The sequence below is a fragment of the Varanus komodoensis genome, unplaced genomic scaffold (genome assembly GCF_004798865.1).
Source record: "Varanus komodoensis strain SLA01 unplaced genomic scaffold, ASM479886v1 scaffold17, whole genome shotgun sequence".
Classification (NCBI taxonomy): Eukaryota; Metazoa; Chordata; class Lepidosauria; order Squamata; family Varanidae; genus Varanus; species Varanus komodoensis.
This window is the reverse complement of record NW_025335505.1, coordinates 1,240,447-1,259,470: the sequence shown is the minus strand read 5'-3', so window position 1 is coordinate 1,259,470 and position 19,024 is coordinate 1,240,447. Positions and strand designations below refer to the sequence as shown.

The 19,024-nt window shown below is 40.8% G+C and overlaps 1 protein-coding gene across 3 annotated transcripts in view; it reads left to right on the top strand.

Annotated features, from left to right (window-relative positions):
- The window catches only part of LOC123021652 (cadherin-18), a 211,271-nt gene that overhangs the window by 179,102 nt on the left and 13,145 nt on the right, over nucleotides 1-19,024 (top strand). For all 3 annotated transcript variants that reach the window (XM_044426624.1, XM_044426623.1, XM_044426625.1), the window contains exons 7-8: nucleotides 4,246-4,382; nucleotides 17,599-17,720. In XM_044426624.1, coding sequence (XP_044282559.1) covers nucleotides 4,246-4,382; nucleotides 17,599-17,720 — 259 coding nt within the window. The remainder of the gene's footprint in view (nucleotides 1-4,245; nucleotides 4,383-17,598; nucleotides 17,721-19,024) is intronic.

The window sequence follows — 19,024 nt, the reverse complement described above, 5'->3', positions numbered from 1 at the left end:
TCATATTTTGCATGAGCTGGAAAATTGTGCAAAGTGAACAGGCATGGAGGTGAAAGTTGTGTAATCCATTCCCAAATTTGCACAGATTTCCCCATGACTCTAAAGTATGGGTCTTGTGTACATAGTGTGTTTTAAGAAAGTTTCATATTCTTTGAAGGTTGCTCATTTCCCAAGTAAAAATTTTGCAAATGTGAATATAAGTTCAGAATTTGCACTTTTGAAGAAAGGAAATTTGCATCTATGTATGGACTTGTGAACAGGGACAGTTTCAGGTGATTTGAAGACTGAGCTATCATGCAACTTCATATCCCTGTAAACCTACTATAGTTTATTCAGCATTTCATTCATCCACACATTTTGGATGTATTGAGCATGTTCTCCTTAGTGAGAACATGAGGTAGCCTTTGAGGTAGTGTTCCATGTTGGTTCTTTTAGTATTTATATCAAAGTTGGGGAACATATACCTCCAATCACTACATGACAGGGTATGTGTTTGTATAAACATATCTGCTGATGCTATGGAATGCCAAATGGGCCAAATTTGGGAGGGGGTAATTAAAAAACAAGGAATATTTAGCCCCCTTTGTACCTTGTAGCATTAATTATCTAAAGGGAAAATAGGCACCCCATAGAGTATAGCCCATGGGAAGCCAGGAGCAAAATTTTTCCCCCAAATTTGCCCACCTCTAATTTATCCCATTGTTTGTTTGTTTGTGATACATGTTATTCTGTGTTTTCCAGGTTCTATTTCTGTCTCTTTTCTTTTTTGTTTCTACATGATTTACCTCTGGCTACTACTATGCATTTGTTTAGGATTTGAAGTGCAGTCCTATGCAGTTTTATCTACCTAGTTTTAAGTCCTTTAGCTACCAGCATTTCTCAGCTAGTCATGCAATTAGCAAAGTACATAATTTCCAAAATTGCAAAAATTTTCCACATAGAACAGGGGTGTCCGACCCATGGCCTGTGGGCCACATACAGCCCAGGTTGGCTATGAATGTGGTGCAACACAAAATTATAAACTTACTGAAAACATTATGAGATTTTTTTTGCGATTTTTTTTTTTTTTTTTTGCAACTCAATTGCACAGTTCACTAGTGTGAACTTTGTGATTGGAAGATAACACACTGGAAGCCACACACCACTGTAAAACTGAAGCCATGATTGCATACAAAAAGCAAGAGCATACATATGTTTATTTTACGTGACAATGTTATCATCTACAGACAGTCAAATTGACACCATCAGACATTACATGTGACTTGGCGAGTGAAATGCAGCTATTATCAATATTATTTCAATGTACCGTTGCAAACAATTTTATACATTTCAACACAAGAATTTGAAAACATCTTTCAAGATGTCTAGGAAAATAATCACTATTTTGGTATGTTTGCGACTCCATTTTCATTTGACATAAATATGTTACCTGCCAATTTTCAAATGGAATGCATACACCCGCCATCTGACAATTAACTTGAAGAAAAAATGATCATGAATTTTTATAGATTCTATTTCCCCAGAAACAAATATCCTACGCTTCACAATCACACCTTATACATATCTTCACTTTTTCGCAACACCCACATTTGTGAGCAACTAAGAGTAAAATTAGAACCAAAATATCTGATGAGCACCTTGAGAACTCACTGAGAATTTCAGCTACATCCATCAAACCAGATACTGGTTACCTGAAGGAGCGCTTACGTCCATACGTGCCTGCCCACCCCTTGAGATCAGCAGGAGAGGCCCTTCTCAGGGAGCCCTCCATGAAAGATATTAGGAGGGTGAGTATCTGGAGGAGGGCTTTCTCTGTGGTGGCGCCCCACTTATGGAATGTGCTCCCCAGAGAGGTCCGCCGGGCGCCATCGTTATTTGTTTTTCGGTGCCAGGCAAAGACCTTTTTATTCAAATGTTATTTTAATTGTTAATATTATTTATTCATTTTATTCTTTGGCCAGGGCGACTTAATTTATATTGTTAATTTATATTATTCTATTTTGAAGTTTATTTATGTTTGTGAGCTGCCCCGAGGCTTTGGCGAATGGGGCGGCATAGAAGTCTCCTAAATAAATAAATAAATAAATAAATAAAATGCTACCAGTATTCCATGTGTAAATATTCATTCCTGCATCCTCATTCCCTTGTATTTTTCCCCAAAAGGACACAGTTAATGATGTGCCCTTCTGGGGTATTCTAGGCAAAAATGGGAGAATGCATGGTTATCTTAAAGGAAAGTAAGGGGAATGGTGACAGAAACCAGTGAACACTGGTTCCATACAGAAATGGAAGGAGCTAAAGCCCGTACCTGCACAGCACGTGTGTGCATGCATCCGTGTACACACACACACACACACACACACACACACACACATAGAACAAGCAGTGTAAGAGTGGCTTATCCATGGAGTTATCCCAGCAGATGCAATGTGTATGTAGATAGTGCAAATTTGTGTTCAGGGCTCGTTTGTGGGTCTTTTATAAGGAGCTGATGCTGTCTCTTGCGCTCTGTGCCAGAGATGTAAAAGCTATATAAAACAGCTAGTCATTGTCTTTGCCTTTGGGGATTTTTGCAAAACAAATACAGAAAAATAGCTTCTTATTTATTGTAGGGATGAGAGACAAGCAGGGCTTGAGTGCCCCATTGAAGACTGGTATGCTTTACTCTTTTTTTCTTTTCACTCAGATGGGAAATGTACACATGTCAGAAATGGTTTGTTGAAAATGCTTATGTTTTCCTCACAGACTCCTGTGTGGAAATATGGGCATTTTAAATGCAAAAATTAAAATAAACATAAAAGCAAAGTTGTAAACAGGCAAGTTTTCCCTGAAAAATGCACTTGTGTTCATGTCTAGAAATGAAACTGGAACAAATTCAAGTAAAAAATGAAGCAAAACATTTTTGTACAGCCCTAACTTACTGTACATAAATTCAGATATTCAAAGTCAATTTTACTTTCTCCTGAAATCATCATCATCATCATCATCATCATCATCATCATCATCATCATCTCAAGGTTTCTGTCCCAGATATGAAAAAATGTGCAAATTTTGGTAAATTCTTAAAAACATGAAAAAGAAACCTCATTACTCGTTTTATAACTGTAGTAATCCCAGCATTGAATGAATAATCTTTTCTGCCTTGCATATAGCTGTTAAAGATGAGAAAATGTAACCCTAATTCAACACTAACATGGTTGAACAGACCCATGAATTAAAACCCAGATTTTTACGACCTAATCTCCCACAGCTTTGGGTTCACCAACTTCCTCCCCTTCCCCTCCTATCTCAGGTTCTTCTGATCGCTTACAGGAAGAAAATTACTATTTTTGGTATATTCCTATTAAAATTCCTTTGAAATACTCACACTTCATTAAGACATTTTCCCAAAGTTAACATACAGTTCTAACCCATAATTTAGCATTATGTGCATGAGCAGGAACCCATCTATGCAAGCCATTGGACTCAAGCCCTCCCCGCTCCTCTTTCTGCTGCCTGCAGGGTTGGAAGAAGGAATAAAAGGCTTCTAGCAGATTCCTGGGTTGCCAATGTGGATTTTTTTTTTTTTTTTTTTTTTTGTGCTTTGCTTATCAAACAAGAACATATTTTAAACCATCAATTCCTACTTCACACAAAACAACTAACCAGTAATCCATAAAAGTGATTCTATGCTGATTCCCAAAGGCTCGTTCCTGCTCACTCATGTAAGAAAAATGAACTAGGTTTCAGTTTCACTTTTACAGATTCCTGGTTATGTGGGAGAACCTAGCCTTAGTGGCTTCAAATAAGTACTTGTTGGTTAAGCAAACCACATAAACAATCTCAGGTTTAGAGTTGATTGGTTTAAATGTTGGCTAGATTCTATTTTGAGATCAGAATGCTTTAATGCACATCTCTCTCTGTGAATGTGATCCCTGTATGCTTGTAAATATACTTTAAATGAGGTCATATATGAATGAAAATATTGATTTCCTTTGGCAAACTCCCAATTTTGTCTGAAATGCATTATGGGCATTGAGTAAGCTAACCCCACACTGCCTTTTCCAAGCAGTCAGAGTTGTCTCAAGACTGTGGTGGGCTTCCTCGGCCCTGCAATCAGAGATCCCAGGGACTGAAGGAAAACTACCATCAAGTTACATCATTTTCACCTTTTGCAGTGGAGATTTCAGTGGCTGAGGATTTAGCCCACTACTAAATGAATAACATTTCTTTTTTTAAGCAGTTTTGTTTTGCTTTTTCCCTTAGATATTTCATTGAGCACAAAACAGAAGAGGATAACTATTTTACCATTGATGCAAATACTGGGACCATTAAGACTGCCAAGGTCTTTGACAGAGAAGAAACCCCTTGGTATAACATCACAGTCACTGCTACTGAAATGGGTAGGTAAGACGTTCATACAGCCAAAAGTCTATACAAAACTTCCATGAAAAAGGAAAGGAAAAGGACACAATTCTTTTAAAAAATCTCCTATATTTTATTAGGAACAGTTTAAGAATTCTGGTGTGAACTAACCAGATCCATAATTCCTGGATGTATGGATTGCAATATAAGTAGCCTTCAAATATTGCACTTCTCCAAGTTGTGTATTGCAGTTCTCAGCTCCAAAAGCATACCAAGAACGACTTAAAAGGTGCATTTTAGGATCTGAAAAATGCTTAGAAATCCATCCACTGAAATAAAACACAATTAGTGGGGAATCATTGGGATGGTGGCCAGTAACAAGCGGGGTCCCCCAGGGCTCTGTCCTGGGGCTGATCCTGTTTAATCTTTTCATTAATGACATGGAAGAAGGGGTGAACAGTCTGCTGATCAAATTCGCAGACGACACTAAAACTGGAGCAGTGGCTACAACTGAGGAGCAGGTACTCCAGATCCAAAAGGATCTGGACAGACTATGGAAGTGGGCAGGAGACAACAGGATGGCATTCAATGTGGATAAGAGCAAGGTCTTGCACTTGGGCATAGGAATAGGTGTCCTAAGTACAGGTTAGGTGACAAGTGGCTGGAGAGCAGCACTTGTGAAAGGGACCTTGGGGTACTGGTTGACTGCAGGCTAAACATGAGTCAGCGGTGTGATGCGGTGGTCAAGAGGGCGAATGCCACCCTTGGTTGCATAGCCAGAAGTGTGGCTTCTAGATTGAGAGAGGTATTACTACCACTTTATACGACTCTGGTGTGCCCACAACTGGAGTATTGTGCTCAGTTTTGGGCCCCTCATTACAGAAAGGATATAGCCAGGTTAGAGTCAGTGTAGCTTAGGGCCACAAGGTTGGTGGCTGGTTTGCAGGGGATGGGGTTTGAGGCGAGACTGGGGGAACTGGGTCTCTTCAGTCTGGAGAAGAGGATACTCAGAGGGGATATGTTGGTGACATACTGGTATGTGAGGGGATGTCACACAGAGGAGGGTTGAGTCTTGTTCTCCTCTGCAGAGGAAGGCAGGACGCGCTCCAACAGAGCAAAGCTCAGGGAGCCAAGGTTCCATTTGAACTCCAGGAAGCATTTCCTGAGAGTTAGGACCCCGAGGGTGTGGAATGGGCTTCCACGAGAGGTCCTTGAGGCCCCATCAGTGTGGGTGTTCAAGGATAGGCTGGACGTGCACATGGTGGGCATGTTGTGAGTGAAGCCAGCTGGTGCTGGAGGTCAGACTGGATGGCCCGGGAGACCCCTTCTGATTCGCTTTGTTTCTATGTTTCTATGTACAATTAGAAATGTGTGCTTTGTAAGAAAATGTATTCCTAGAACATGTATTTAAATCTGTGTTCATATGTAACTTTTCATGTGTAAATTTCAGTGAAGCAACTGAACATTTATGCAGAAATGGAACTTGTGTGTACACTTACAACATTGACATTGCCTGGAAATAGATTCTAGCCATTGTATTTACCTATTCTTTAGCACATTCACTTCATGCCTTTCTTCCAACATGGAACTCAAGTCCCTGTACATGGATATAAAAAAAGCAGCAGTAGTGGACCAACTGTGAAGTTCCTTTGATTATGGAATACGGCAATCAGAAAGTCATGTTACTAAATGCATTGGAATCCTAGGACGGGTTCACTGGGTAGGGGGACTTTAATTTTTCACACCCCCAAAATCCCAGTCTGGATGCATGAAATGTTATGTTAAGCAAGCACAGTTTGTGGCATTGCAAAACATGGTCATTTATTCCAGGACACATCTGTAAAGACATTGCTCTTAGATTCTGGCCTTTGTAGAACTTGAGTCAACATGAGATAACCATAGTCTTAAACAGGCAAGGGTTTTTTTTTTAATCATTGAATGAGATTATTTTGTTCTGAATGTTGTCTGTTAAATAAAAGTCCATTCTTTAAAATACTTACGTTCTGGCCTGATGGAGTTGAGGACTGATATATCTCACCACACATGCTACAGATTGAAAAGGGAAGTGCTAATGCTTTTCTTAACTAGTACATGGTAGCACCTAGTGTTGTTGGAGAGTCCTGGGAAAATGTGTGGCCAGGGCCTTATGGGCAACCCCTAGACAAGTTACCTTGGGGTTCCCAGATAGCCTTCCAATTATCCCTACTTCTGCTTAACTTTAGCAAGCTTGCTACATTATGTGCTCAGAAGCCATGCCCTACAGCAGTGATTAGTTAAAGGAGAACTTGGGGTATCAATGGACAGATGCAATCAGCTGATTACTGTGGTTAGAACTATGCTATCAGTGATGTGCAGTTGTTGCCAAATGTGTCAGTCTCACATCTCCCCCTCCTAGGAGGGTAGGAAGCTGCCTCACACTGGATTTTAGGGACACATTTTGCCTGCTCTACTTGGAGAGATCTCCTCTGTCTCCCAGTAAAGAATTTGGAACATGCAGCAAGGTAGGAGTTCCCCCTCCCTTGTAAGCATTAGACAATGAAGTAAAGTGAGAAGGGCCAGAAATGCTCAGGGTGCTGCTATTTATTTATTTATTTATTTATTTATTTAAAACATTTCTATGCCACCCCCATCGCAACAAAGCCTCGGGGCGGCTCATGACAAAAACAAAAACATACAAAATTATACAAAAAATATACACAAAAAATATTAAAACCCGGTGCATCTCGGCTTAATTTTTTTTAAATCCTACATAATAAATTAACACTTAAAATAAGTTTTAAATAAAAAGGTCTTAGCCTGGCGCCGAAAAACAAATAACGACGGCACCAGGCGGACCTCTCTGGGGAGCGCATTCCATAGGTGGGGCGCCACCGCAGAGAAGGCCCTCCTCCAGGTACTATTTCCAATGGAGGTTCTTTTACTCTCTATATTCACACAGAGAGAGAGAGAGAGAAAGAGAGAGAGAAAGAGAAAGATGCTCTTGTCACCTTCAAAAGCCACCTTAGCTTTGCCACAGTGTGTAGTCCTGGACTTTAAAGAGTGTTTTGTGCTGGAAATAGTTCTGTTCAGTGACAATATGGGAGCTGGAGCATAACAGTCAAAAGTTAACCTCCCATTTGGGAACTCCAGAGAGAAGACCAGTGTAGCTTCCGGAGTGGAAGGGCTGGCTGGGAAGAACCCTCAACTGTTTAAGACTAAAGAGAGCGATGAATGTCTAGACAGACCTTTTTATTCTCTTCATCGGTCTTTATGATGGCTATGGAAGGAAAGTATTTTCTGTTTCTGCCCTGAGTAGTCAAATTCTATTCCTGTTTACTTAGGAAATCCTAATGCACTCAGTGGAGCTTACTCCTAGATATGTGTGCACACAATTGTGACCTCTGTAGCCCTTGATCACCACAAGCTGATGCCAGGTGGAATGACTGAAAACACATCATAGGACAAATATATCAGTAGGTCTCCTCTTTTCTGCCATCATATTTCCATCTGCTGTTCTCTGCTACCAGATAATGGAATTTTCTCTGTAGTTAAATTTATAGGAGTTGTCACTGGCAAGGGCTGTCTTAGCATTGTGCAAAGACATTTTATGAAGACAACAAACTGCTTTTTATAGTGATTCCTGTTCTTGGGATTGAGTTAATACTTCAAACTAGGTACATTTCTACAGGTTTATCATTTAAAAGCTAAGTGCTCAGCCCCTGAGACCTAGATATGCACTGCAGTGTCTTCATGCTTTGTGTTCTCTTCTCCCACCACCCCACACGCAGCTATAATTTAGCTCTAATCATAAACAGGTGTACAGCAAGAGGGAGCTTTAATTAAGTTTTAAAAGCCTTGTAGGGGCTTATTTGTGAACTTGCCTGCCCTGTAGTAGCTATTGAGGCTTAGTTGTGGAGGCAAAGGAACTCTCTGACGTGGCAGTTTAGCTGAAATGCATTGCCATACCAAAGTTGCCTTCTATAAAATTGGCACAGCCACAGAAATGATACTTCACAGAAAGATAGAACATTCCCCCTTCTCCTCCTCCTCCTCATTATCAACTATCATCATTATTTAACTGAAACAGAATGGCTTAGAGTACTTATGGAATGCTGTCTTAAAGTCAGCATTTCTGCAATTCTGTCTATCAGACAGGGGGGACATACACAGACATATGGAAAATTCAGGGTACCTAAGATCCAGCCCAAATTAAGCCCTTTCCTTTCTCACTGATTTCAGTGGGAGAAACTTAAGTGCATGCTTATGTACGTATGTATTTTTCTAAAGGAAATTTGTGCTGTGCTTTGGTCAGTCCTTTTCTTATCCAGAAAGTATTTTGTTCATATTGCTTGCATGCTCCCTTGGCCTAAAAATGAGAGATGGCAGGTGAGAAATGGGAAATCAAATCTTGGATGGAACAAGGTGCAAGCACCAAACGCACAGCCCTGAAAGCACATGCTTTCGTTGCCTTTTATTTCTCTGAAGATGCATGGCCATATGCTACACCATCTGTAGCTCTTTTGCAGTCTCCACTTGGAAACTCTTTTGCAATCAAAGTGCAAGTCAGCATGTGGAAATGAAGCAGGCGGCTCAACGCAAGACAAGTCTCCCACTATCATGCCAATTTGGGTTTGCTGCCTTCCAATGAGGTTTAAAGTTGAAAGACATTCAAGCAGTTCAATGCCAGAATGGTTCAAGAATTAACACAATGGAAGAAGCTCATAAGGATCTTGGTGGAATGATTTCTCAGTCCACAGATGTTTTTGGCCATGGTACCAGTGTTTCTTCTTCCATCCTGTCAATGTCATCTGTGTCTGGCTCAGTTTAAATGAGCCATCACTTTTCCAATTTCTTCTTGGACACTCTTGTTCATCCAAAAATGGTTGAACTGAAATCACATCAAACAGTTTTACTTCCAAAGCCAAAAATTATAGTCTTCTAAACAGCTCCTTTGGATACCATTCCTCAGCCATTCTGATTTGTTTGGAGAAGTGAAATAATGCATTGTGTTTAGACATAATGCTAAATTATAATTTAGTGCTATTTGAACAAGCCACCAGTTCATAGTCCCCTGGCCACAGAGAGGATATTGGAAATTTTTACTTCCATTTCAGCTAACCATGGTTAGTTTGTCATGTGTGAACCCCAAGAAAACATGGTTAGTCTTAAGGGAAACAAGGTAGCAGGCTTGTTTCCTTCAGATAAAGTTAAATGTAATCACTGTACCAGGTTCTCACATTACAAAACCCAATGAGTTGAAGATGCAAATGCTTTCTGTCACCTCACAGCTGTACCAAAGAAAAGGGGGACACAAAACCCCCAAACCCACTTTTATGCTATTGAATTACAGTTTGGCATCATGACCAAATCCAGTCAATTGGAAAGTGATTTAGATCTTAGAACTGCATGTATACAGGTGGCAGTCATCCATTTACACATTATGTTTACATTATTTTTAAATAAAATCGGAGCATTATTGATTTTTAACAAAACATTAAAACTGTGCCTGTTCCAGTAAAGCATACATGCCGTAGAATTAGCTGTGTTCTTTTTCTCTGAGTTAAAATAGACTTCATTCAATTTTGACTGGACAAATACAAAGAGAGATTATTTGTTCTTGTACAAAGATTCCAATGATCTAGTGCAGGTGGTGGTCTGGATTTTAAGTCTACCTTCTGTAAGAGCAAGGTTCCTCTGCCCAGTTTTGGAAGATCCCCCCCCCCCCACACACACACACACAATCAGTTTATTCAGCAAGGTCTCCTGACCCCCTATATAGCATTTTCATAGGGCTGGAAGCACTGTGAGGAGAAGGAGAGACTGGTGAAGTCCTCTTTTGCCAGCATAATTAGTCCAATGCAAATCTGAAGCCAATCTATAGTAGTCTTAATCTTTAATTATTATTACATATTATCATTAAGTGATTAATCTTCAACAATTTTAGGCACTGGACAAAAATTAATAAACAAGGCAGAACTTGTTTACAGTATACATGAAGGTATCCTCAAACTGTGTGTGGAGCTTCCTTCCACAAAATGGAACAAAACAAAATGCAATGCAGCACAACACAAACCAAAACAAAAAACAACAAGTTTATCTTCTCAAAGATACATAGAATTTGTTCACTGGGCCATCTGGCAAATGGTCCTGACTGTTCATGTCATGGTGAGAAATTGAAAGACAAGTGGCTTGGTTTTCCAGAAGCAGTGGGGATACTGCATGCCAGTGTTGTTTTAAAATGAGTTACTTTTTGTCAACTGAAATTAAATAAATAGAATTGCTTTCCCCAGTTTATCCCCAAGGGTAAACATTTTCTCTATTTGCAATACAGTTGAAGTATACTTTCAGTCCATTTATTTATGCATATGTTTATGCTGTACTGTCCTACCAAAATAGTTCTGAATAGCTAGAAAATAATTCTTGAAAAATTTATACATTTACCTTATGCTTTCTTTGTATAACAGCTCCCAAAGGGAAAAGGGGTGGTAAAACCTCTGAAATTTCTATTCAAAAGAAAATTACAAAAATGGTTCCTTAGCAATTGAAGTGTATTTCACAAAGCAATTCTCAATGGATTGTTTGCGAAGACCCTATCCAGGACATTTCTTTTAGATTTGAATGCTTTTGTTTATTTGGCTTCCTAAGAAGATGCTAGATTGTGAAGAACAGGATGTACAGAACAGCTGAAAGAAAAAGATCTGAGAATAATAGATATGCCTGAAGAAGGAAAATGTCAGATTATCACAGGCTTTATTAAGCTCTGCCTGCCTTAAATACCAAAGTGTAAGGAGAAATGACCATGGGAAAGGCTGCTACATGTAAACACAGCTTTGATCGCCTGCATGACTGCATGATTTTACAAAGCACAATCCTCAAGGCTATAGCTATGTAGGAAAGGATGATTCATGCTTCCTCTTCAGACTTTTTGTTCCAAACAAAATTTCAAGATTTCTTATCCCACAAGTGTAAAGGGAGCAGTTCATTGCTATATGGATAAAACCTTCCATGTTATGCACCAGTGGAACTGAAAACAATTCCAAGAAAATGCTGTCAGTACAATAGCTCAGCAAGGTAGCAACATTTTCAAAGCTACTTTGAGGTTGGAGCAATGAATTCTAATCAAAACAAGTCAATGGAAACATGCAAAACAGCAGGCAACTACTCTTCGCTCTTCTTCTGAGATGCAGCCAGGCTGTTCAGTTATTGAGACATCTTAATACAAAGCTGAAAATGCAGCAGATGCATAAATACGAATAAAATCATGGCTTATGGTGAACTTCCTTCCAGAAGTGGTACTACCAGTCCCAGATGCAAAGGTGCAGGTTGGAGGAAGCTGACTTTTTCTAAGTGAATGGCAGAGAAATTTGGAGTCGCTCCCCTGCCCTGGGACTTCACGTACCATGTGGGAATTCAGTTAGAAGCCTTCCCTGTTCCTTTCAGCAGTGATGGCTGCTGCACTGCACATGCATGGGGTTTCTCTGCATGTCCTGAAGTGGACATGAAAGCCTCCATGGTTGGATGGGAGAACAGCTGGGAACCCACTTGTACCTCTTGAGTTCCAGGATGGAAGAACCGTAGGATAGCAAAGGACACAGAACTCAATACTCCCATGTATCTAGTGTAACTCTCCTACCCTCAAAGAACCACTTTGTCCTTGTTAACGGTACATGACACAGGTCTGGGAGTGTAAACAAAGCCTACCCTCTTCGTTGCCTATCAAGCCAAATTTAGCCTGACAGAGATAAAGCGCCTTGTATTATGCCCTGCCAGGCACAGAAGTAACAGGAGCAGGGAGCATTGTAAAGTGCTTCACCCAAAATACATGACTCGAAGGCTGCATTCAGCTAGGGAGTTCACAAATCTGCTTTATTATTGCTATTCACCCTATTGTAAGATTTTTTGCTCCTGCAAGCAGCAACCATGCAAATGCATCTGAAACATGGAGAAATAATGGAAGGAGAAGAACTCGTCGCAAGGATCATCTTTCAGATAGCTTCCTCCAAGGCAAATGGACCGTGTTAGCTGGACCTTATTCTTGGTGGGGCCTTTATACTTCACTGGAAGTATGGGGTGCTGCTCAGACTACATGGTGAGGTAGTAGTGGCGTTTAATGAAAACCACAACTCCATTCCTCTCAGTTTTAGCCAAATTTAGTCAGGCCTTGAATAGAGTTAGGAGACCAAAGCAGGCCTGGCCTGTAACCTCCTAAAATCATAATGCAGGGAGCAGTACCAAAGATAGAAGGCAGCCCTCTGCGCAGTGCAAATGTTGGAACTGTGGTTCCTTCCGAGGGTGTTGGAGTGACATGCAGTGGGGGAAAAGCCCACACTGCCCCTCACTGCATGGCTGCTGGCCATCTTCAGAAGCTGCAACAGGGATCTTTCCATTGTGAACTTGGGCCTCTCTCATTACCCATCAGTGTGAAAACATGACATTTTAGCATCTCTACCCTGCCATCATAATGTCATTAATGACCAATACATCCCTGGTCATTAAAAATGATATAAAGAAGCAAAGTGTTTCTTTTTCCCCTGGAACACATTATTTAAGGAGATTTAAAAACAAACAAACAAATCCAGGAATAGAGTACATTTTAAGTTTATTTTGTTTTCATCCTAGTATTCCTGAAACAGCAAATTTTCAGGTGATTCTAATGTCTGATATCAGATAATTAAAGCAAATGAGTTCAACCTTTCATTGTTCAACCTTCATTACCAGGTTGCAAATGGAAAAGATAATGTAAAATTTATTTGCACACTCAATTGTTCCAGCGTGTTAATCACCTAACCTGCCTTGTATTTGGCAGAGAGTGCTGGATGATTGCCCGTGCAATGACAATGCTAATGTAACTGTTTTGTTGGTCCTGGTGGCTAATTTACTTGGGATTTTATGTCTGTGGAGTATTTCAAGGGCAGCATCTTTCAAGTCCTGCTGCTTTCCAAGAACCCCTGCCCCTTCTTTTTTCTCTTTTTAATCGGAAGAAAGGTTGTAGTCCAGCCCATTTTCTGCTGTGCATATTTTCTAAGAGGAGGGATATTCTACCATGAAGGGAAGCTTTCAAGAAGCTATGTGTTACCTGATTTGTAGTTTGTTGTAATCTGTGCCAGATTTTTACTTACCCATCACAGTTGTCTACTCCAGGAGAAATTGGAGGAAGGAAAAAGAGCAATGAAACATAGAATGTAGAAGCATAGAAAAAAAGCAAGTCAGAAGGAGCCTCCTGGGCCATCAGGTCTGACCCTCAGCTCTAGCTGGCTCCACTCTTGTAATCCCCAACATGGATATCCATGGATATCCTATCAACAGGGGTGATCTAGTGGACAAAGTGGCAGATACAGGAACTCTAAGGGAAAGTGGCCATGCCTGAAGGCTTGATTCTTGTTATTCAGCTGTTTAGTTGTGTCTAACTATAAGTGATCCTGTGGGCCAAATCTCGCCACACTTTCTGATCCCATGCCACTTCTTTAAGCTAAACTATGCTCTGGCTCACATCCTCTTTGATGGAGTCTAACCAGCTTGTTATCTGGCAACCTGGTTTTCTCTTGCCACTGAGCATTCCAAGCATTATATCTTTTTTCTAACAAGCTTGATCGCGTAACGTAGTCAAAATATGTGAGCCTCAGTTTTGTTATCTTGCTGATCAGAGATGTAACTGGGTTATTATGCGCCAGCACCTGCTTGTTCATGACTCCTGCAGTCCATGGAATGCTCAGGAGCCTCCGCCAACACCACAGTTCGAATGAGTCAATTTTCTCTTGTCTAACTTTTTCATTGTCCAACCTTCCTTTCTAAAGGAATCAAAAATCAAATGTAGCCAGAGATGTAGCATGGATTTCAAAAAAGCCAATTTTAATAAACTCAGTACTGTGCTATGCTATGCTGGTCAGGAAGTTGCATCCGACCCATCATGACCCCATGGACAACATTCCTCCAGGCCCCCCTGTCCTCCACCATCCCCCAGAGTCCACTCAAGCTCACACCAACCACCTCAGTGACTCCATCTAGCCACCTCATCCTCTGCTGTCCCCTTTTTCTTTTGTCATCAATTGTTCCCAGCATTAGGCTCTTCTCCAGGGAGTCCTTCCTTCTCAGGTGGCCAAAGTATTTGAGTTTCATCTTCAGTATCTGGCCTTCTAAAGAGCAGTCAGGGTTGATCTCCTCTAGGACTGACTAGTTTGATCTCCTTGCAATCCAAGGGACTCGCAGGAGTTTTCTCCAGCACCACAATTCAAAGGCCTCAATTCTTCATCATTCAGCCTTCCTTATGCTCCAACTTTCACAGCCATACAGTGCAACTGGGGAAACCATCGCTTTGACTATAAGCACGTTTGTGGGCAAGATGTTGTCTCTGCTTTTTACAATGTTGTCTATATTTACCATAGCTTTCCTCCCAAGGAGCAAGTGTCTTGGCTGCAATCACCATCTACAGTGATCTTGGAGCTCAGGAAAATAAAATCTGTCACTACCTCCATTTCTTCCCTAGGAAGTGATAGGACCAGCTGGCATGATCTTAATTTTCTTAATGTTGAGTTTCAAGCCAACTTTTTATTTAAAACCTTTTTATTTAAGCATTATATTAAAAATAGTATTTTAATAGTTTTAATCAGTTGCTCTTGATTTAATTTATTTTTATTGGCTGTATATTGTTTTACATTTGTATTAATTCTTTATTAATTTTTATTTTAACATTTGTAAGTCGTCCTGAGATGCCACGAATAGAGGACAGCATATAAAAGTTTTAAATAAATTAAGTAAAATAAATAAACTTTTGCGCTCTCCTCTTTCACTCACATCAAGAGGTTCTTTAGTTCCCCTTCACTTTCTGCCATTAGAGTGGTATCATCTGCATATCTGAGGTTGTTGATATTTCTCCTGGCAATCTTAATTCCAACTGGTGATTCATCCAGCCCCGCCTTTCTCATGATGTGCTCTGCATATGAGTTAAAAGCCAGGGAGACACTATGCAGCCTTGCCATACTCCTTTCCCAATTTTGAACCTATCAGTAGCTAGGAAGGAACTGAGGCTATTAAGGGATACTAAAAGCAACAAAAAGGCCTTCTTCAGATATGACCAAAGTAAAAGACAGAGGAAAGCAATGGGGGTCCAGCTACTCAGTGTGGATGGCAAAATAAGAACAGATGACAGAGAAATGGCAGAATGCTCAAAGTCTACTTTGGCTCAGTCAGCTTGATAGGCTGGATTGCTGGGGTGAAGCTCATGGGGACAAATGCCAAGTTCTACACCTAGGAAAAAGAAAGCAAATGCATGGTTGCAAGGTAGGATTACTTGGCTCAACAGTGCTGCAAGCGAGAAGGACCTTGGAATTGTTTTAGATCACAAGCTGAATATATGAATCAACAAAGCGATGCAGCTGCAAAAAGGGCAGGTGCTTTTTTAGGCTGCATGAATAGAAGTATCACTTCCAAATCAAAAACACTATGTCCCCTTTACTCAGCACTGGTTCAGTCTCTTCTGGAGTCCTGTGTCCAGCACTGGGCACCTGAGCTGAAGAAAGATGCAGGCAAGCTGGAAAGGGTTCAGAGGAGGGCAGCAAGGATGATCCAAGGACTAAAAACAGAGCCCTGTGAGGAGATATTGGAAGAACTGGGCATGTTTAGCCTTGAGAAAACTGAGGGGAGATATGAGAGCACTAAGTAAGCTGTCACAGAGCGGAAGGTCATGATCTCTTCTTGATCATCCTAGAGTGCAGGACACAGAATAATGGGTTCAAATTACAGGAAGCCAGATTCCAGCTAGATATCAGGACAAATGTCCTGCCTGTGAGAGCAGTATGACAATGGAACCAATGAGCTAGGTAAGGTCATGGGCTCCCCCACACTAGAGGCATTCAAGAGGCAACTGGAGAGCCATCTGAGAGGGATGGTTTAACCTGGAGTCTTGCACTGAGCAAGGGATAGGACCTGCTTGCCCTCTGGCCCCTTCCAACTCTATTATTCTAGGATTCTATGGACATAAAATGAATATTGTAAAGCTACAAGTTTCTCAACGTGTAGCATGAAAAGTAAGTCCCATTGGACTCAGTGGGCTTTACTTCTGAGTGAACATGCTCAGGGTCATGCTTCAAATCAACTTGAGAATTCCTGTGGTTTTTAGGAATTCAATTATTATTGGACTTTTACAGACAACCCGTAAAATTCCCTGTGGGTTCCTCTGTTCTTCAGGGAATGCAGGAATCTTCTACCCATTGCCAATCATATGGCATTAGAAACTGAGAAGGTTTAGCGGGGGGTTAGGCAATGACAGGTCAATGATCATCTGCATGAAGAGCTTCAGCTTGCATTTTTGGCATAAGCAAGCCCTATGGATTCAAAGATCAGGATCTTCTTCTGATCACCTTCTCCTTTTTTGGGAGATCAGCAAAAACCCTGGGTCTGACTTTCCATGAAATAATTACTTATGGGCACAGACCAGCCAAACTGAATTGCTTTGTAGATCTATCACATGGTCCCTAGACAGCATCTGGAACAACAGCAATGGAACCAATGAGCTAAGCCATCTAGAGATGCAGAGTGATTGGACGGGCTAGAAATATTTCAAACAAACAAACAAACAAACAAATAAATAAGAAGGTTGTGAGCTCGTCTCCACTACAGGCATACAGGATGCAACTTGGCAGCCATTTGAGAGGGACAGTTAAACTTGCACTGAGCACAGCACTGAGCAGCAGGTTGGACTGGATCGCCTTCTGCCCCCTTCCAATTCTACAGTTCCATGATTCTATACAATTAAACAAGCTGACCTAGTTATACTGTACATTGCAACATCAAAAACAACCACAGTAAAAAGTGGCATTGAAACAGAATTGTCCTTTTTCATATTTTAATTCTGGTCCTTGAAATCAAAAGGTAATCCCTTTCTGCTTTTCATTCAACATGGATGAGACACTATAACATGAAGTCACTTGGTTAATTTTTGGTCAGAACATGACAGCATTCTGTAGAGTCTCCAAACTTCTCCCATTCTTGTCTTTCAATATGTACCACACTAGATGTTCAAAGTCTCTAGTTTAACATTCATGTCTTGACTTCAATTTTATTTATTTAAAAACCTAGCAAAACTTAGCAAGCTACATATTTCCAAAAATGTCTTTGGACTTCAGTTTCTGCAGTGATGTTTTGAACTTCAAAGAAGACATTGCTTTAAATCCTGTTCAGAGTATCTACTTCCAGGGCCAGATTATGTTTCAGGGACAAGGGTAAGTGTCTTCTGAAACTGAGGGAAGACTTCATTTTTCTTGTTTCTTTGTTTTACAGAAAGCCCTGGCCTCCTGAGCCATGTCCCTGTTGGAGTTAAAATTCTTGACATCAATGACAACCCTCCAGAGCTTGCTGGAGATTATGATGTAGTTGTTTGTGAGAATGCAAAACCAGGCCAGGTAACATGCTAAATACGCTCTTTATGTCATAATTTAAAGCATCTCAATCCAAAAGTTGTGTTTCTTTCATTTTTAAAATTTTATTCTAGTGAGTGGACCCAGCTTCTCATTGGTTAGATTAGCTCTTAGTTTGATAACAGTAGAACCTTCAAGTGATGTTACCAGCTGGCAAAAGTAGACACATTGTGCCTGCCCTATGAAGGCATGTTGATAGCATACCAACCACTTTTCTGGCCATAATACAGCCATTTAACCTCATGTGAGAGGGTCTGTGCACTCCATTCCCAGTGCATGGGCTGCCCTCCACCAGCAGGGAGGGCCTAAAACAATAATACTAATTTCCCAATGTCTTCAAACTGTACGGACAGGAACTCAATGTGCTGGTCAGGAAAGTCTTCAGCTATTTACTGCAAACACTTACATAGTTTCTGCAATCAGAAGGGTTTGCATTCATGGGAATTCTTTAATGTGTTTACAGAGCCTGCTTAATTTTTTGCTGCCAGTGGCTGGGTATGCCAAGGCTGAAGCTTACATATGTGCCATGTCCTCCTAAGCACATTACACCTACATGCAACCAGGCAAACTCTTGCATAGGATGACATACAGATTACATGCTACCCTTCAGCCCATGAGGACAGCTTCTAATACAAACAATGTGCTATAAGAACAGAGCAACCAGAATATTTAAGACCTGAAAAAAATGGCAGGAATGCAATCAGGATCAACATTGAATTAGATACTTGAATAGTATGAAAGTCATTGGGAAGCTCCTGAATGACACCCCACAGCCCATGACGAGGGTTGGCAGAGCACCACCACCAAAAAAGCCACCTCCCCCCCCATAAGCACCAATGTAGGTTCTGAGGGCCATGGCACCAGGCAGGATCATGCCTGGGATAGGCTGTCATTGGGAGTCCAGCAGGTCTTATCACTGGAGGCATATGAGAATGCCCTGAAACTTTCTATTTTAATTGGCCCTTCTCCTGCTAAAGTTTTATTGGATGGGGTTGTAGCTACAGTTGCCTCTCGTGAGATTTTTTTGCCATTTTCTAGAAAGTTTGCTGCTGCTGCTGCTTTAGTGGGAGGGTTCAGAACTATGTCTGTTTTGATTATGCATTTTATTGGTTCACATTGCCTTTGGAAGACTTGTGTCCTGAAAGTCAACCAAGAAATATTATAAAGAAATTAGTAACTAAAGAAATAAGGGATAAAGTGCTCCTAGAGATAACGCTACCCCTGCATTTTGTGGGGTTGGTTGTAAGGGTTCATGGCATATACAGAGGCACTCCCTTGAGTGTCCAGAA